The sequence below is a fragment of the Phascolarctos cinereus genome, unplaced genomic scaffold, assembly GCF_003287225.1.
Source record: "Phascolarctos cinereus isolate Bilbo 61053 unplaced genomic scaffold, phaCin_HiC Scaffold_2;HRSCAF=192, whole genome shotgun sequence".
In the NCBI taxonomy this organism is placed as follows: domain Eukaryota; kingdom Metazoa; phylum Chordata; class Mammalia; order Diprotodontia; family Phascolarctidae; genus Phascolarctos; species Phascolarctos cinereus.
Genome location: NW_027555625.1, coordinates 37,956,244 through 37,977,288, shown reverse-complemented (window position 1 = coordinate 37,977,288; position 21,045 = coordinate 37,956,244). Strand labels below are relative to the sequence as shown.

At 41.9% G+C, this 21,045-nt stretch overlaps 1 protein-coding gene across 1 annotated transcript; it reads right to left on the bottom strand.

The window, feature by feature from the left end:
• Positions 1-454: 454 nt before the first annotated feature.
• On the bottom strand, positions 455-11,963 carry LOC110203590 (uncharacterized). Its single transcript, XM_078149312.1, is given in 5 exon segments — positions 455-1,647; positions 1,649-3,008; positions 8,451-8,526; positions 8,637-8,951; positions 11,682-11,963. Coding segments are annotated over 4 exon segments (1,749 nt in total). The 5' UTR covers positions 8,685-8,951; positions 11,682-11,963; the 3' UTR covers positions 455-1,382.
• Between the last annotated feature and the right edge of the window lie 9,082 nt (positions 11,964-21,045).

Genomic DNA, 21,045 nt, shown 5'->3' with positions numbered 1-21,045 from the left:
GGTGCCTTAAGATTATTTGGTCCAACTCATACTTAAATGGGAATACCCTCTGTAATATGACAGGTAATTATCCAACTACCACTTAAAACTATCATTGGTGAGGAACCCACTAAGCTCCTGGGGCAGTCTAATCCACTTAACAACTCTACTGTCAGTATGATTTCCTCTAATATATTCCCTACCTGCTCTAATATGAACCCCCAGAAACCTTATCCTAGGTTTGAGGGACCCTGTGGATCAGTATTCACTCAAAAACATAGCTCATATGCCCCTAAATTGTTTATATTACCAGTAAGTCCAAAGACACATTAAAAAAAAAGATATTTAATCAAGTAGCATGGTAAATAATGCAATAAGAGACCCCATGCACACATGGGGTACATTTTCCCACAGGTTACCACAGTAGCAGTTGGGAAGAACACACAAGCAGAAAACATAAAACAATAATAATAAATAACAATAATAACTCACATTTATTTATGTAGTACTTATGATGTGCCACAAGGTCGCCTAAACACTGTACAATTATTATCTCACTTGATCCTCAGAACAACCCTGGGAGGTAGATGCAATTATTTATCCGCATTTTACAGATGAGGAAATTGAGGCAGACAAGTTAAGCAATGCCCAGGGCCACACCTCTAGTGTCTGAGGCCAGACGTGAACTCAATTTTTTCTGAGCATACACCCATGACTCTATCTATCCACACATATGATCAAGAAACACATAAAAGACACACACAGAGAACATGGGAACGGGTTAAGGGAAACACATGAAGTACTGATGTGGACATGGCACATGTGAGGCTTGAGGGACTCACATCTCCAATATTATAGAATGGCTGACATTCAACCAAACTATTCTCTGTTGGGTGCAGTCTGCCTTCCACCAGGCACCACATCACCTCTGCTGGTTATCATGTCAAGCCTGGCCTGTGTTGTCTCCGACACCTTAGTGCTACTGACATGCACTCTGAATGAACTTCAGCCACTAAGAGCTACCTACTATGCTCTTCCCATCTCCCGGAGTGCAGAGTTCAGAAGCCCTTCCCTGGAAAGGTCAGGCTGATGCTCTTGGAGCACCCAGCTTGGGATTATGACACACCACAACCATCTGGGGAACTAGCAAAAGCCACTTGAATTCCCCCAGACTTAAGTTTTTTCCTTTTGAATCCTGGAGTCTCATGATGAGTTCAAGTCCATGGTGGTAGGTACCTATATGACTTAGGGTTAGAAAACTCCTTCTAGCTCCTGTTACAACTCTGATCATCAGCCTGTCCCTGTTCAAGCATTTCTTACATAATGGCTCCCAAGCTCCAAGTGGAGTTAAGCAGCAGAATGAGATTTTAAGGCTCATCTTCCTCCTAAGACCCACTAAGATGTTAATTAGGTTCAGAATGTTTCTCTACAGTTATTTTGTGTCTGTTAAGGTTTCCCTTCTGGTTAAAGGCTCTTTCACATTTATAACAGATATTGAGCTTTGTTTCTGTATCTTTATTAAGTTTTCCATTCTGGATGAAGGCTTTTCCACATTTACTACGCTGGAAGGGTCTCTCCCGATTACGATGGTAAGTTAGGCTTTCCTGATTGGTGAAGGCTTTCCCACAGTCATTACATTTATAGGGTTTCTCTCCAGTATGAATTCTCATGTCTTTTAAGGTTTTCCATTACAATAAAAGCTTTTCTACATTGATTGCATATGTAGGGTTTTTCTCCAGAATGAGACCTCTTATGTCATTTAAGGTTTGCCTTGTGGGTAAAGACTTTCCCACATTCATCACATTGAAAGGTTTTATCTCCAGCATGAAATAGTTGATGACGAATTAGACTTTGATGATCAGTGTATGCTTTCCCACATTCATCACATTTATAGGGTTTCTCTCCAGTATGAGTCCTCTTATGTGTTTTAAGGTTTGTACACCACCTGAAGGCTTTCCCACATTCATTACATATGTAGGGTTTCTCTGCACTATGAACTCTCTTATGTCTATTGAGAGCTCTCCTCAGAATAAATGCCCTTCCACATTCATTACATTCAAAAGACATCTCACCTGTATGGATTCTCTCATGACTTTTAAGGTTTCCCTTGAGGCTAAAGGCTTTCCCACATTCATTACATATGTAAGGTTTTTCTCCACTATGCAGTTTCTTGTGTACCCTAAGGGACGCACGGTATCTAAAGCCTTTCCCACACAGATTACATTCCAAATGGTTTTCTCTAGTATGACTTATTTGATGTGTCTTCAGGATTCCCCTTTGCCTAAAGCATTTCCCACATTCATTACATTTATAGGGTTTCTCATTAGCATGCATTCTCTGATGTCTCATAAGACATGAGTAATATCTGAAGGTTCGCCCGCATGTATTGCATTTCAATTGTCTCTCTTTAGTATGAATTATCTTATGTTTATTAAGGACTCCTTTCTTGATGAAGGCTTTCCCACAATCATCACACCTATAGGGTTTCACCCCACTGTGATTTCTTTGATGAACAGTAAGGCATGAAATGCTGCTGAAGTTTATATTACATTCGTTACACTTATGGAGTTTCCCTTTAGCATGTTTTCTATGGTAATGAATAACATTTGACTGGTAATTGAAAGGCTTTTTGCATTTACTATCCTTACAACATTTCTTCCCAATGGAAATTCTCTTATATTTAAATGGATCTAAAACCTGTTTTAAGTTCTTTCCAAGGGTATCACATTTATAGAGACTTTCTCCTATAGGAACTCTCTGTTGAGGAATGAAAACTGACCCCAGGATGAGCTTTCTCCCAAATACAGTACATCCACTAGAAGATTCATTAGTGATTTTGTCCTCCCTAGAGTGTGTCTCTTGATTTTCCTTCTGCCTCTCTAACTCAACATCATGAGCCCGAGTTTCTTCCAAAGGAGACTGCCGGGGGCCATCCTTTGTAAGTATTCCTTGGAATGTTTCTCTCACAAAAATATCCTGCTTTAGAGTTGGTGCCTTGACTTCACATCTTGTCTTCTGACTAAGGGAACCTGAAACAAACATATAAACCATTATTTAACCATTATTCTCTGTGGTGGAAGAAAGCAAAGGGACTTATACTAGGTCTAGATTGTCTTTAAAGACAATGACGATTAACCTGGAAAGAGTTGAACAGTCATTGTTACTAAGAAACTAAAGCCCAACCTAATTAATGAAATATTGTATCAGAGCACCTACCTGCCCAAGATTTAAAGAATTACATTCCAGGGTACTGAAGGCATTTCTAAATGTCATCAGAACATCCTGATTCATAATAGCTGGGGATAATGTCTCCATCTTAAGAAAGAAGAACCAGATTAATTTTGTAAACTAAAGACTGATAAGTTTCAAGGTAATCTCCAGATAAATTTGGGGAAAGCCTATCAAACCAATAATCGCTTAGTAATACAGTGTTTGCAATACCAATCAAACTATCAAAAGATTACTTTAAAGAGCTAGAAAAAATAATAAGGTATATTATCTGCAGGAACAAAAGCTCAAAAATCTAAAGAGAAATGTTTTAGAAATGGCAAGGAAGGGAGCCTAGCAACACCAGTTCTCAAACTGTACTACAAAACAAAAATCATCAAAACTATATGATACTGGTTACAAAAAAGAGAAGTTAATCAGAGAAACAGATTAGATATGCAACATACAGAAGCAAATGAACCTAGTAGATCCCAATACCTGAATTGCTAGCTTACTATTTGGGAGGGGGAGGGTGGGAATATTATGCTGAAAAAACTAGAAAGCAGTCTGAGCAGAAACTAGGTTTAGAACACTTTATGCCAAGATAAGTTCCAAATGGATGCCTAAATTAAATATAAAAAGTCATGTTCTAAACAAATTTGAAGAGACAGGAATAAATTACTTTTCCTACATGTGGGTGGGTGAAAAGTTCATGACCAAACAAGGAATTAAAAAGAGGATCAGGGAAGATAAAACGGACAACTTCAATTACATAAGTTTTTCTACAAACAAAAGCCAGCGCAGCTACAAGTAGAAGGGAAACAGGTAATTAGCAAAAAAAAAATTTGCAGCATTTCCCTCTTCTAATCAGCCCTTCACAATACTTTCTCCAGTATCGCATCCCAATACATGTCCTGTGAAGGTTGCAAGTGCCCCCATTCCTCCCAGGTGAAGTCCACAGCCACATCTTGGAACGTCAGTGGTATGTGAAATAGCAAACAATACACATGCTCACTTGGGGACCAGCCCTCATGGGGAATATGACAAAGACATGAAGTTGGCAGAATGGAAAGGCACTGTTTCTCAAAGCATTAAGCAGAATTTTAGTATTTCTGGAGAAATTACTTATTGGACATATTGGACATTTATACTAGACACAATATTGCAGAAAAGTTTCCTATTCAAAGTTAGCCTTACAAATGAGCTCCCACAGTGAGTCATGCTTGAAAATCCCCCTGCCATAGGAGCAATTTCCTAACCCCTGCCCCCACCCAAGTCAGGCTAGTTTTTCCTTAAAAGGTATTGAGACCAACCTAGAGAATTGGTTGGCCCAGGCAATGAAAGCTCAGGATATTGACATCACTTGCAGATCATCTGAGTACAAAACCACCTTGGGAACGTTCAGGCATCCTCTCTGATGCTTGGCTGGTGGAACTTGAGGGCATGTCATTCAGCTGAATCCTGGATGTCCATGCTTTCTGAATATTCTTCTCCTGCTAAGGCTAAGTAAATCTTTTGTTAACTGCTGAACGACTTAAGTATGTCTCATTTTGTATCAATATCAAACCTAACCTACCAGGGCACTGGTCTAAGGCTGGCCCAGGCCACAACACCCCAAAAACACATCAGGGTGAAACTGAGAGCCCAGTGAGGGTAACTGGAAAAACTACCAATCACACACTTACAACGAGCTTCAAGGTTTACAAATGTACCAACTGTCATCGTATCTTGGAAGACTAGTATGCCCATATTTCCTCTCATGCCAAGCTCCAGAAGGATACTTTCTTCTTAACAGATTTACAACCTCTTTTCTCATCTGAGGATTCAGGGCTTCAGATACAAAAATGTTGACTTGGCATGCCAAGGTCTCTCTTAAGACCACCGGTTGAAAGGCTATGAAGGGATTCAAAGAAGCCCCATTCAGGTTCTCCCATCCTCTCTGGGCAGCACTGTAGGTCACAGGATGGGAAAAGGCCCGGGAAGAGAGAAGCAGAGTGAAAAAGGGGGTCAGCCAGGGGGTGGGTTCTGCTCCTAAATGCTATAAAAATAGGTGTAAGGGTCTAAAGGGCAAGGAGCGAGCAGCCTACGGTCACAAGCAAGAGTTTGTCTCTACTAGGTAGTCTTTGACCACTGCCAGGGGCTGGACAATGCTGTCTCAGCTGCTTCAAGGCATTCTTGCCACCAGTACTGGTAGACAAGCCAGACCTACTTGCCTGTCTCTTCAATGACAGATGCAGCTTGTCTAGATGCTCTGGGAGCCCTGAGACTCAGGGGGCCCCAAAGCCTTAATAGTACCCATGGAAGGTGGCTCCAAGTCATCGGGCCTGGAAGAGAGCAGCAGCTCCAGCCACCAAGCTTGATGAGACATTTGTAGTTGAGGGGATGGGTGCACTTTAACAATGGGCTTGTAAGATGATTTATAGATAATTTCCAACTCTTTGAGGTAGAAAAGAGCAGGTGCCTCTTTTCCAGGATTGGTCAAATACCTGTAGAGTCAACTTCTAGTTAATGTGTGTAGTGGATAGAGTGCTGGGCCTGGAGTCAGAAAAACTCATCTTTATGCGTTCAAATATGGCCTCAGACACTTCCTTGCTGCGTGACCCTAGGCAAGTCACTTAACGTTGTGTGCCTCATCTATAAAAATGGGCAGGAGAAGAAAATGGCAAACCACTCCAGTATCTTTGCTAAGAAAACCCCAAATGGGGATGAAAAGAGTCAGACATGACTGAAAAATGACTTGAACAACAGAAAAAATTTTAAGGCTGGTCCTCTGCAAGAACAATCAGTCTTGTACTGTTTCTCCCAAGAGGGGAAAATGAGGCGCAATGGATGTAAGGATATTAGGATTCAAAGCAAGAAAAATGCCCTAACCCTTGCAGTCACATAAAAGAGGAATGGGCTGCACCGAGTGGTAGGGGGTTGTTACCCCTCTTTAAAGTCTTAGACTAGAAGCTGGACAATCACTGCTCAGACATGTTACAGTGGGCACTGCTTTCATGCAGTCCGGTCAGCAAGCAATTATTAAGCACCTACTACATGCCAGCCATTGTGCTGAAGGGCTCAGGACACAAACAAAGAAAGAAGTTCCTCTTCTCCAGGAGTTTCACAGCCCAACTGGTATCTATACCGGTGGGACTACATGGGACCATCTCTTCCAACTTGCAGATTCTGTTATTCTTCAGTTTGCATCCGTTCACACAAATCCTCCAACATTCCTCCGAAGTCCTCATGCTCTTCACAGCTTGTGACACAAACTTCCTGTACATTCAAACATCGTGATCTGTTCAGCCCTTTCCCAAGTGATGAGAACTCACGCTGCCTTCAGCTCTTCCCTAGCACAAAGAAGGGCCACATGAACCTTGGGGCAGACGGAGCATGGTCTTTCTGCCTCTGAACTCCTCAGGATCCGGGGGCAGAAAGAGGGGCACTGGGGCAAAGGATTAGGGCATGAGTTTGTAACCAGACACAGTGAAGACAATGTCACAAAAAGCAAAACAGATGACTCCAATTCCATGAGAAGAAAATGCTTTTGCTCAAACAAAATACATACGTGTAGAATGAAAAAAAGGCAGAGAAGTACAGTAGAAAGAGCACTTGGCTCTGAAATCAGAGGACCTGGGTTCAAATCTCACCTCTGAAACTTATGCTACCTGTGTGGTCTTGGACAAGTCATTTGTGCTCCCTAACCTCAGTTGCCTCAAGTGTAAAGTGAGAGGCTTGGGATTCACGGCCTCAGAGGTCCCTTCTAGCTTAGGATCTTCAACCCTAAGAAAAGATATGCTTCTGCAAATCTTTGTGCACACTGTAATGATAAACACGTAACATCCAAAATCCACAAAGAATTTATACCAAACCCCTACCCCCAGTACATAAGTGGGAAAGGATATTAGTGAAAAATTGTCAAAAGATTTAATGCAGATGTTCAAGAACCTCAACATGACTAATAACCAGACACATGCAGACTCTGCCATTTCAGTTCACACCTATCAAACTGTCAAAGAGAGAAAAACTCAATGTTTGTGGGATATGAAACATTCCCTGGTCCTGGAGATGCAAGGTGGTCCAGCTATGTTAGAAAATCCTTTGGAATTCCACAGGAAAAGTTACAAAGCTGTTTATACCCTCTGCCCAAGCTAGCTGTTCCTACAATTAATTAGGTGTTATATCTTAAGCCATTTATTGACAACAGGAAAAAAACTCACGTGCAAATATATCTATATGTATATAGTCACCCCCCTCAACTCTGTTCCAAAAGATTGAGGAATGTGCTATAAGGAATGACAAATACGAAGATTTCAAATAAATAGAGGAAGATCTGTAAGAAGTGATACAGAGTGATTAGGGCATAATGAAAAAAACATACACAATTAGAAAGCTAAGTGAATAAAAACAACTTTAAATGGTAACAAAAATCAGATTAATAAAGCATGGCTAGTAGAGAGTGATGGATGTGTGGTAGGAGAGCCTGGGTTCAAATACGAGCTCTCCCTGTTATTCCCTGTGTAACCTTTGCCAAATCAAACTTCTCTGGACATGCTTCCTCATCTAAAAAATGAGGCACTTGGAATAGAGAGATGACATGGAACGTCCCTTCCACCTGTAAATCACTGAACACTGGACCATACTGCTACTATTTTGTAATATCTGTCCTCATCCTTACTTTTAAGAAAGGTTTTACAATACTTTAACTACAAAACATTACCAGCCAGAATCCCTCATTTATCTCATTTCCCCTGTATATTTTCTGGAACTGTACAGTATAGAGGATTCAAATGACAGTAATATGAGGGTTTGCATAATGTATCAAAACTTTACAAAAGCTACTTCTAGTGAGTATGTCTTGCTGTCTCTGTAGACTGTTTGAAGATAGGAATTAGGTTTTAGGCTCAACTCTGGCTACACATGAGGTTGAACAAACCAGTATTAGTCCAAAGGGGCAGTCAGAATAAAGACATTTGGTGAGTGGAGCAGCACAACAAAATGAAGACCCCAGGTTCTGTCACAGGTGAGCTTGAGTAAGAAAATTCATCTGTCATCTGAGGGGTCTCAGCTTCCTCATCTATTAAATTAGGGCATTAGACTATTCTTTCCAATTCTAAACATCTGTAGACTCTACCATCTGTTAGAATTGCACCAGCCTTCAATGGACAAAAACTGAGGTTCAGGCCCCTAGATGCAACTTGGTTGAAGACAAGGTAAAGGGAATGATCCACACTTTGAGAAAAAGGAAGGCCTTTCAGGAGAGGGAAAATATCCTAACTCACCTGAGATCTGATTGTTAGGAGCACAGAAGTCATTCCCTTTTTTCTTGGGGAAGAGCAGAGCACTGAGAAGCCAGAACTGGAGAAGGAGAAAGAAGTCAGGAGGAGACCAGTCTCTTAGGGGGTAATTTCCCCTCTCCCCATATGCCCATCATTCCTACAAAGGAAGGAACACTTAGCTGGGCCTACCGTATGCATGAAAGACTGGAGAATGGTACGTGAGTTAAAGCGTTCCATCAGAAATTCAGGCCGGGAACAAACCGATGGTGCTGTCCTTTAAATGAATGAGCTCATGACCATCTGTGTTAGTCAGAGATTCCAAGATGTCCAGCCAAGGCCATGAAGGACAAGCTCCTTTCCCTGAGCGCACATCTGAAGTGAGCCAAGCATCAGCCAGACTCCCTCCCCTAGAGTTCCCTTTTCTCTTTCTTGGTCTCGTCAACCAATTATAGCACCCCTTAAAATGAGAAAGTATTCCTAACATAGGTAAGGATGAGATGTTTCCTGTGCAAAAAGGGAAAGCCAGGAAATGTCACTGAGTTGTCCTGTCAACCCCCTTTTCTAGGATAAGAGAATCTCAGCTTTCTTCCTATCTCCAGTTGGTTTTAAAATGCCATTTTACTGTTTTGGACACACTGAATCTTTTTTGTGTTTTGTTTCTTTTTTTGTGGGTTGTTTCTTCCTGTCTTCCTAGTATGAACTCTGATTTAACATATAATCGCTCACTTGGAGAGGATTTTTATGCTGAGAGTAGCAAATGAGCAGAAAAAGCCGATAAAGCCTCTGTGGAAAACGAAAACTCACCCAAACGCCCTGCCTCCAAAACGCTGCATTGAGTGGCCCTCATTCACCAGGCTATTGAAAATCATGAGAGAGGTGAGTTCTTGGAGTCATTCTCAGAGAACTCAAAAAGATTGTAAACAACATGAGAGGTGCCAAAGAACTGGGAAAGGGCAAAGGTTATCCCAGCTTTCAGAAAAGGAAAGAAAGAGGAATCTAAACTACAGGCCAGTGAGCTAGACTTTGATTCCTGGCAAATTTCTAGACCCTGTCATTAAAGGGTCTAACTTTAATAACTATTCAAAACCATTAATGACTATCATTACACTAATTATTGAAACTACTAATTTAATTACTATTAACAATTAATGACTTACTATCATTCTACTAATTATTTTAAAACCATTAATTCAATGACTATTAAAAACTACTAGGAGACATCTAGAAGTGGGAAGGATCCTGGAGGGGCAGCAGGGCCTCATCTAGAACAGGTTATCTTAGAGTAATCTCATTTTTTTGGGTAGAATGAGGATGACCACACTGGGAGATCTGGCTACAGGCATAGCGCACCCCCTCACCCCTATATCATTATCTGGGAGCCTCTGTCCATGTTGCTCACCTGTCTCCTCCTGGACACTGTCCTCTCTAGGTTTTCATGACCCCCTTCCGTCCTAGCTCTCCCCCTGCTTCTCTGACCTTTCCTAGATCTTCACCTAGACCATGCCCACTGACCATAGGTGACCCCAAGGTTCTGTCCTGTGCCCTTGGCTCATCTCCCTCCACATGATCTGGCTTGCTGACCTCATTAACTCCCAGGGGGGACAGATCAAGTTTAAGCAGATGCTTTCTGGGTCAACAGATCTAGTCTCTCTCCTGAACTACAGACCCATGTCATCCCCTGCCTTTCGAGTATCTCAAATGTACCAGCTGTCCCACAAGCACATCCAAATCAACCTGTCCAAGTCAGGACTTAGTCTCTCCCCTGACACCCTTCCTAATCCCCAACTTGCCCCCTCCTGTCTTGGGCATCCCCATCCTCCCTGTCACTCAGGCTCAGTCTCTGAGATCATTCATGGCTCCTCTCTCTCTTATCCCTCTGCCCCAGCTCTCATCTGTTGTGAAATCTCATCATTTCTCTTCCCATCTCATCCACACAGCCCCTTCTCCACCCACACAGCCACTGTCCCAGTACAGGCTCCTGCCTGGACTCTGGTCTCCCTGCCTTCAGCCTCTCTTCACTCCAATCCATCTTCCACTCAGCCTCCAGAGCGATTTTCCTCAAGCCTGCTCTGACCTTGTCCCTCCCCTACTCCATAAGCAACAATGGCTCCCTACTGCCTCCAGGACCCAAGACAAAGCCCTCTGGTATTTACACCTGGCCCCTGCAGACCTTCGTAGGGCTCCTTCCCCTTTACTGCTGCTCCCCTCCCAGCACTGGACCCTCTGGCTTCACTGGGCTCCTGCTGTTACTCTCCAACAACCCTCCACCTCCCAACCATGTGGGCTATCCCCCAGTCCTGGTAGCCTCTGCCTAGCCTTCACTCCCGGCTTCCCCAGCGCCCCCCAAGGCTCAGCTCAGATCTCACCTTCTGCAGGAGACCTTTCCCCGCCCCCTCCTGCCCAGGGCCTCCCCCCTAGACCATCTTTCACATCCTCTACAGGCACCTGCTGGGGAGGGTTCAATACCTTTACTCGGCCTCCTTACTAGCCTCCCCACCACTTTATAAGGCTAGACAACCAGCAAAGCTACACTCGGACCCTGCTCTGCCCAAATGAAATGGATGAAACACACAAGGAAAATGTCATAATCGGCCCGTTCCAGCGGCCCCCGCACCCTGCTCTGCTCAGCCACCTGACATTACACGCTGCCGCCCCGCCCCAGCAGGGGGGATCCTGCCTTTCCTAGGCACCTCCGACCCGACCCTGAGCCGGCACACAGGAGGTGCCTAATCATTATGGCTGACTGATCGATCCCAGCCTGCCGCCAGGGCTCGGTCCTGGGAGGACCCCTTCTCCTCCCTGTTAGGGGCTCCCTTGTCAGCTCTGCAAGAGGACCCTCAGCTCCTCTCCAGGGCCAGCCCCCCATCCTTTCTGGTGCCCGGCCTCGGGTTCGAATATGGACCCCCACTTCCCCTTCTCCACTCCCGCCCCTGCCCGTTCTGTTCCTGAACACACTCACTTTCATACTCAGACACACACACTTGGACACTCTCACACATTTACACACTTTCGTATGCGGGACCGCTCATTCTCAGAAACTCCGTTCCCTGCGGGAGCGCCTAGACGCGCACACGCACGACAAAAACACGCACACAGGCACACCGACACGCACCCATATTTCTTCACACTTTCACCTGAGCGCAAACTAGAACTCACTTTCACTCATGCACCCTTTCGGGCCAGCACAGACTCGCGTCAAACACACACCCTCCTCCTCCTTTCCCCTTCCCTCACCCACTAGCGGCGTGAAGGCTCGCCCAATAATACTCGGCTCTCTGAAAACCGGGCCGCTTTCTCATCCAAGTACTGCGCCTGCGCGGAATCTGTCCGGAACTACAACTCCCAACATCCCTCACGATCCGGGGGCGGGGCGGGATGTCCGGGCGGCTCTAGGCCTGGGAGACCCCAGACCCCGGCTGGAGCGTTTTTCTCCAGGGGGTGCTGGGAAATGGATGTGGGTCCAGCTTCCACGGTCATTCCTAACTCCTCAGGAAACTTCTCTGGGAAGGGGCTCATCCAGGCTGCTTCTGCGCAGGCGCAGCTCCCGGGCCCAGAGGCGTGGTTCCAGAGCTGGGGGCGGGGCCTCCTTACACGTCATTCATAATGAACACTGCGAGTGGGCGAGGGGGCTGAGTGGGGCCAGTTGGGAGGTTCAGCTGCCTAGCCCGAGCAGAAGCACCGAGGAAGCATCGCGGAGATGCTAAAGTGTCCGAGTGTGCGTGGACCCGCGTGAAGAGACCTATCCTCAGCTATCCTTTCGTTCTAGACCACGTAGAGAGAAACGTTCCAGCTGCTCCTGTTGAGTTTTTTCTTCGAAAAAGAAAACATGTCCCCAGTGTCGGGGTGGAAGGGCGAACAGGGCCACCTACATCCTTCCTGCTGCACTGGGGGGGCCCTACCTGGAAGACAAGAGGGGTGTGTGTGTGGAGAGAGAGAGAGAGAGAGAGAGACAGAGAGACTGACGCGTGTTTGAGTGGGTGAAGTCTGTGTGTGTCAAACCCATCTCCATGGAACTGATGGAGAGTGTCGTGTGGACAGGGTGGCGACCGATGCAACCCAGCGTCTCTGGGACCCTCTGACGGTCAGTTCCAGGGTCTCTTGGTCAGTGCGATCGTGCCTCGTGATCCCCAGGCTCAGTGTTTGCACTACCCGTATCACTGGTCCTGAGAAAGCAATGCTGAGAATGAGCTGAGGCCAGAGGACATTGATAAGGCAAAGGCTGGAGATCATTAAGTTATACTGAGGAAAAGAGAAAGAAAAAGCCACACAACCACTACATTGGGAGAGAAGGAACAGTGACAATGGAGGCCAGGAAGAAGAAGGCAAAGATGCATGCCCAAGTCCTCCTTGATGTCTTTCTGCATAGAAGAATAAAGTTTGGAATGGAAGGAACAGAACGAAGGCTAGAGGGGAGTGCAGACCCCAAAGAAATGTCTCCAGTGGTATCGAGGGCTAAACTGTTCTTGTTGGGTTTTCAAGACACCAGCACAGATCAGTGTCTGCCAGGCTTCTCCAAGTGTGTTGGTGAATGTGATTGCTGAGTCACTGCAGCTGATTTTTGAAAGACCAAGAGCATGAGGAAGTACTGCTGCCCAAATAATCTTCCTAATGCTGCTTTCTAATCATATTGCTCTTTACTTTAAAAAAAAAAGCTTCAGGGGCAGCTAGGTGGCTCAGTGGATAGAGCACCGGCCCTGAAGTCAGGAGGACCTGAGTTCAAATGCAGACTCAGGCCAAACACTTGACACTTACTAGCTGTGTGACCGTGGGCAAGTCACTTAACCCCAGTTGCCTTAAAAAAAAAAGCTTCAGTTCTCCCACACTGCCTTTTAAGTGAAATTTAAAGTCATTGTACTGGAATTTGTCGGGGATTCATGATCTGGCCTATATATTTGCCTTCTAGCCTTGCCTCTTACCATTCTTCATGTACACAACATCCTAATCAAACTGAGCAGAAAGAGATGAAAACTTAGGCTTAACATAAGAAAAAAACTAGAGCTAGGAAACTGTGTACTGAACATTCTTGGTAGAACTGCAAATCTGCCTATGTGTTATTTTGGAAAATAGATTGGAATTGTACCCCAAAAGTTGTAAATTGTGTATGTCCTTTGACCCAAAGATACTAGCACTACTATTATGGGGTGTTGAGAGAAGACTAGCACCTCTGTTGTGAAGGCTGCCAATCCCTTTTCAGCGCTGTTCACCCACCTTTGCTGTCCACTTCTCACCCAATTCTCACTTGTGGCTCCAGGAAGCTGTAGCATATGGGGTGGCCACACCTCAGTAAAACCATCTCAGCAGATGGGCTAAACCAGATTGAGGGAGATGAAAGGTGTCATATCTCTGGTGAGTTAGAGGTCTGTCTACCCTAAGCCAGTTGGCGACTTCCCTCTTGGAATGGGCAGATGGAAACAATTTGTTCCAGTGGTCATGAAGGCGGCTGAAGTTGGCACTGAGGCGAGCTTAGAGCTTGGTCAGGCATCAAAGGTCATCCACTGCATCCTGGGCCATTGCCAGGCATTCCTAATTTTTGTCCTGCCACTAGACTTTGATGACTGGAAGAAAGAGTGAGGCTGAAGACTTTGCAACTCTGCCTCACTTAAATCTAATGCACACATGAGTCAAGACATCACCTATGATGTCATTGGTCCTCTTTGAAAAGAACCCCTCTAAAAAAACCCCAAAACAACACTAGACGTGTACCCCAAAGAGAAAAAAGAGGGAAACGACTCATGGGGACAAAAGTATTCATAGCAGTTCTTTTGTAGTAGCAAAGAACTAGAACCAAAGGGGATGCCCATTTGCCAGCGGCTGGTGTGATGTACGACAGAGCAGTGAAAGAAAAAGGGCAAGGGGAACTGGAGAAAGAAAAGTTGGGCTAGGCAATTTTGAGACTGATGCTCATAAGACTAGTTTATCTTCAGGGTTACAAGATTATTATATAGAAAACAGCTTTGTACCATGAGAAATGATCTACAAGCGCTAATTAATAACATAAACAATCTGATCATCTAAAGATCCTCATTATCTCATGAGAAAATAATTTTAATGCCAAATTTCCTATCTATTGTTTTCCCTGCCCAGTTCTTAAGTATTGTCTGCCCGAATCAGCCATCTAGCTTCAAGGCTAGGCATGAGCAAGAACTTAGAATCAACAAACCTTAACAAACAGAGCTAGGGCAAGAGTTATGGGAGCATGTATCCCAAGGCAAGCCTCTAAAGTACTGACCCCTAAATTCTATAAAGACCTAGAGATTTTCCATAAGCACTCAGCCTCCCATATCTCCCCCTTTTTTGTTTTTTAATTTAAGTTAGTGCAATTGACTCATTATTGATCTGATGGGAGCATATATGAATCTTAAAAATAATGGTAAACAAAACCAAAAATAAATTGGGCTAATGCCACAGGGGAGCATATGCAAAATCAAGGACACGCTCAAAAAAGGGTGAAAGTTGGTGTAATGTGGACAGGATAATATTTGCTATTTTATGTGGGTGAATCCCAAGACAGGGACTGTTTTCAATATTGGAAGTAATATCATGAAGAGTATTAATATTGAGGGTAATACTGGAATCGTGCCAGGCCCCCAGTAGGCCAGCATGTATCTTAACCAATGATATGAGGATCTGAAGCATCACAGGGCAGCAGGGTAACATAAATATATGAATATCTATAATCACATTGCAATAGCCACCTTGTTTTCAAGGTTTCTAACTCATCTCCTAAATACAATACTGATTGCTCTAATAAATTGACCTTATACAATATATCTCTATCAATAGTTTTAAGTGCTAAGCTTATAGTTTTTGCTAAGTCATTTACAAATTATGCAGTTGGAATTTCAGATTGTAGCACAATAGCAATAGTGGATACAATAAGAGAAGCAACAGTGATTAAACTAGTAATAAGGAGACCAATAAATCGTTTTGATTGACTTAGGGGGGAAGTAATAATCTGAAGAGCATGTTCACCAGATGTCTGGAACTATTATTCACGTGAGATGTTAGTAGGGAAAATAGCAAATGATGGTTATTTTATCAAAAGTACAATATAGTCATTATTATCAATACATTGTTTGAGAATACAATTGACACAAGTAACATTCTATTCCAAAGTAGTATTAGACTGAGTAAAATTTACATATCCATTAGACAAACTGGTATTAAAAAATGATGTAACAAGAAAAAGACAGGGTTCAACATTGTTGCTAAATTTTGAAAAACATATAGGTATCCTGGATGCTAGAGATCTAAGGGTAATTGTAACATTGGCTCTGTTCTGGAGAAAGGGGTATTCTTGGCTTCCGAATATAAGGGTGTTATTAGCATACATAGTTCCCAATTTGTCCATATATGTGAGGGGTTGCCACCAGGGGGGAAAAGTAAAATACGTCCAGTGCCGAGCACTCTGTACATTACACATTTGGGGAGAAAGTAAAGCTACTATTGCTAAAAATAGAAGTTCAGGAGTCTTCCATTGCTCGATAAGAAGGAGCTTTCACTTGACCCCATATGGGAAGGTGACTCATCACTGTAGATCTGCTCCTTCTGTGCTTTCCCCAAATCCTCATACTTTGCATTTGAGCTGTGAGTTGTGGTACATGCTTGGATATTTTTCTCTGGTATCCAGAGAGGTTTATCAAAGTTTTCTGAAAAACAAGTATACCCTTGTCCCCAAGGTAGTAATGGATCCAAGCCTCTGGATGTTTATTTTTCTCAAGATGTTTTTCGGCTGGAGTGTACCCATCTTTGTTAATATTTAAAAAATTAATAACCAGTTGTCAAAAATTAATAGCCAGTTGTCAATGAGGGGTAATAGCCCAGATACCCCCTTTTTTAAGAAGAATAGTTTTAATATCTTTGTTTTTAATTATATAAAATGCTTGTGATCAGAGACATCTCATAAAAAACATAAAAGGAACAAAATGCTTTGCTAACATAAGCAGGAGCATTATCTGGTTTAATTTGTTTAAGTACACCCTTAACTGCAAAGGCTTGAAAAATATGATTGATTACATGTTTAATTGTTCCACTTGTTTGTAAAGTGGCAAAAGTGAAAGAAGAAAAAGTATCTTCTATAACATGAATATAAGAAGGCTTTTTAGAAGAAGGCATATGAGCTACATGTATTTGTCAAATATGTTTGGGAGAAAAGCCTCTGGGATTAATGGCAAAAGAGGGAGGGTTAATAAAAGTGATATATTTGGAACAGCTTATTTATTTAAAAAAATTATTTTTTCTGTTTCTAATAGTGCAGGGGTTTATGCATTCAAAAATTGTCACAAAATGTTATCCTTTCTACAATTAAGGTTGTTGCATTGGTAGAATATAGTTAATAAAAGGCCTAATAAAACCTTAATAAAAAGTTAAGTGTTAGCATTTTGGTGAAACTGGGAATGAAATTAATAGCTTGTTGTATGGTAGGGGTTAAAAGTGTTGGATAGAATTGTAGTTACGAATCAATAATGGTATTACTTTCAGTAAGAGGTACCAACAAATTAAAATGTACTCATATGTGGGTGATATAGATAGGGTGATAATGTGAATGAAGTAAGTTTTGAAGTTGTTGAAAAAGAGTATATAATTGTGTATTAGCAATATATTTTAACTTTGCAGTCTCTATATTTTGAGAGACATAGAGTATTTGCTATCAGAAAGAACATTAATAGGCTCAGTAAAATCCTGAAGTAATAATAAGACTGCTAATTCAGCCTTTTGTGCAGAAGAGTGAGATGTTTGAGTATAATTTCTTTGAGTTGGCAAGATATAATATCCTGCCATACCTGTACTTGAGCCATCAGTGAACACAGTGGGTGCTGAAGGGATGGGGTTAGATCTAACAATTTTTGGAAATACCCACGAATAATTAGTAAGAAAGGCTAATATCTTGAGAGATGGTAAGTGATCTTCAATACGGCCAGAAAAAGTAGTAATCGCAATTTGCCAATCCTCTGAAGAGGAAACAAGAGTGTCTATTTGTTTTTTATTATAAGGTTGATGAATAACAGAAAGTAAATTTCCTGTAAGTTGGAGATATCTTTTATGAAGTGTTATTATTAGATAAGCTACCATTGTAGGATAAGGAGTTATAGAACTGGGGAATTGATGACGGAGGTGAATCCATTCTAAGACTCCAGAAGATGGAAATAAAATTCCTGTAGGGGACACTGGAGTACTAAGAATAGCACCTTGTACCTCTTCATTTAAGGAAATATGGGTGAGTTGAGCTTCAGAAATTTTCTGTTCCACAAATTGAAGTTCCTTTTTTGCCTCAGGAGTTAATGTGCTAGGGGAATTTAGATCAGGATCTCCTCTAAGTGTAAAAAAGAGATTAGCCAAGTGTTCTGTAGTAATTTGGAGTGCTGGTCAAAGCCAAGAAATATCCCCTAAGAGTTTTGGAAAAGCATTAAGTGTTTTTAAAGAATTAAGGCCTTAAGTGTACTTTTGGTGGCTTCACCATTGTTTGGGTGACAATATGACTTAGGTAGTAAAATGGAGATTTTTCTTGAACTTTCTCTGGGGCTATAATAAGTCCATATTCGGCTAAAGCTAAATGAAGCTGAGGTAATAAATGTGTGAGTTCATTTTTAGTGGAACAGCTACAAAGCATGTCATCCATATAGTACGTTATTTTTGCGTTGGGAAATTTTTTCCTAATTGGTTGTATAGCTTTATTAACAAAATTTTGACACATTGTAGGACTGTTTTTCATGCCTTGAGGAAGGACTTTCTTTCCATCGAAACCTGGTTGTAGGTTGTTGTACATTAACACTGGGTATTGCAATGGAATAGTAAAAAAGCAATCTTGTAAATCAGTAAGTATCAAAGGCCAGAAAACAGGAATCATAGTGGGTGAGGGGAGAATGGGTTGGAGGGGACCCATAGTCACCATAGTGTCATTAATAGCTCGGAGGTCATGAAGCATCCTCCATTTCCCTGACTTCTTTTTAATAACAAAAACAGATGAACTCCAAGGACTTGTAGAGGGTTCTATATGTCCTTCTAAAAGTTGTTGTTTGACTAATTGTTTTAATGCAAAAAGCTTCTCCTTTGTCAAAGGCCACTGTTCCACCCAAACAGGTTTTTCAGATTTCCAGTGTATTTTATCAGCTTTATGGATAGGAAAAGCACAAACAGTGGCCCTCAGTATAAATTTTTTTTAGGGGGGGGTGCGGGAGAAAATGACAGCTCCCATTTGATGTAAAATATCGCTCCCCCAGCAATGAAGGGGAATTAATTGGGTTTCAGGTATCTATTATTCTACTAGTTTAAATTCATCCTTTGTTTGAGGTGTAAATATTCTTGGTGAGGTGTCTGAGGGTGGTAAAAAGATTAAATGATTGATTAGTGGTGATCTTCGAGGCAGGCTAAAGCTAATTAGTACCTTTAAGAAATATTTTGAAAATTATTAAGAGTTGTTAAGGAATCTTGCCTAATTTGTAATATTTTGGGGGTCTAATTGTAGACTGTGAAACAACATATCTAAAGTAAGCAAAGGGTAATTTCTTTTGTACCTTTTCAGGGGCAATTATAAATCTATGAGACTGAAGGGCTTGTTAAAGCTTAGGCGTCAATAAGGAGAGTTCGCTAGTAGTAGCACAACTGCAAAGTATATCATCCATATAAGGAAGTCTTTTTGCCTGGGAATATCTCTGTCTCACAGGTCTGATAGTGTTATGAACAAAATTTTGGTACATGGTGGGAAATATTCCTTCTTAAAGGAACACAATAGGGATACTTCAAATACTGATTTAATGGAGACAACTATACCCACATTCAAACTCAAAACAAAATTAGTTATAGTCCTAAGAGTCTTTTACCTCAAACAGCAAGCATCACTAATCACAGCTTAAAGCCAGATAGTTAATTTTATTCTCATGGAGTTGTAATAAGTAATAAAGTTGTAGTAGGACTCATATATATAAGAGATTTCACTTAACATCCTTTTTTCTCAAATTTAAACTTGTCTTGGTGTAAAAGCCAATCATTAGAAATCATTTCTATACACTTGCAAATTCTCAGTAAGCCAAATGAATTGTTTAGGAACTCTATAATGCAAACAAGTTCTTTTCTCAGGGCAGAATGACCTTGCCCACACAGATGGTTTCTAGGGACCTTGGCAAGTTTACAAACTAAAGGGAAATTGCCTTGTGCCCCTCCTTTTCACACACAAGTAACTAATTAACAATTCTAGGTTTTTACATTACAACAGCAACTCCAAATAAATTAATTAACAATCTGGTAATTTTCATAAGTGACAGTCAAATTGTTTTAACTATAAGCTGTTCTTTAATTACAGGTAAAGATGGAAATACCTGATTTTCTAATTCTCAGCTGTAAAACATTACAAGACAAGATTAGCAAGGCTTGATAAAATGATTTAAATGGTTTTACACAATTTTCCCACTGTCCTTCAGTTTCTTTTAGTTCACACTTTGATAAACTCCAAATTATGAAAAATTGCTTGACCTAACAATACAAAAGTTTACCAACTGGAAACAATACTAGATTTTTAAAACTTGAAGCAAATACATTACCGGTTAGAATGAACTAAGTTATCTTTTGGTTGTGTTCCAATACATAAAAACTTTTCTTTTTGATCTGAGGGGAAGAAGTTCACCCTCCTTTCCTCTTTCTCTTCCTCTCTCCCACACCCCAGCCCCGGGCCTAGTTGGGAGCCACAACCTGGCCAAAGCTGAATGGGGAAGAGGGGAACAAAAAATTTTCCAACAGCTTATCTTTCTTATCTTTCATTTCACACTCAAAAAGTTGGCCAGAGTCCAGAATGTAAAAAGAAAGAGAATTTTTTCCTAACAATTCTCCAAAAGTTTCCAAATCTTTTACTCTCAAACCCTCTGTTCACACTGTTCATTCAAACAGATTATGCTTTTCTTTCTACCCATACTTCCCTCATTCCTGCATGCTTAAACTTTCTTGTCTTTTACCAGTCATGTAACCTAAATAACAAAGTATTTTTCTCTCCTTCTCTCTCCCATCCACCTGCTCCTGTGAGGCAGCTGGTATTAGGGAGGGAGAAGGGGAGAAAGAAAGCGGAACTCGAGTCTAGGAATGCGATTCTTGCTACCTGGTTACAAAGGTTATCAGATTACATGCACGGATGCTTCAGTCATACCACACAGACAAACACAGAACAAATACAGAAAAAATATGACCGGGAAAATCCAAAAGCTTAGAGGGGTTGGTTAGAAATTCCTTGCATAAATCAAATAATATTTATTTCTATTTTTTCTTTTCATGGTTTTCCAGATGTTATGGAAACTGGGCAAAATTTTCCTTCAGGTCTTGGAGAAGGAGTTTTCTCCAGGGAGAACACACTTTAACCAAATGAGAGGAAAGAAAGCTTGAAGGTGTTGCTCTCTATTTTTAAACTGAATCTGACCCATTTTAAGGAGAGCAGAGAAATCCCTGAATAAGCCTAGTGTCTTGCTTCTTTCAACAGGAATAAATCCCTTTACCTCTTCCCATTGTTGTAGTGGAGCTCTGATTCAGTAAGGGCTGCTGTGTGGTGTCTCTTAGCCTCTTCTACTCCCCCAGGGTATAAAACTTTCCCATCCAAGGATCTAGTCGTCCCTGGTCA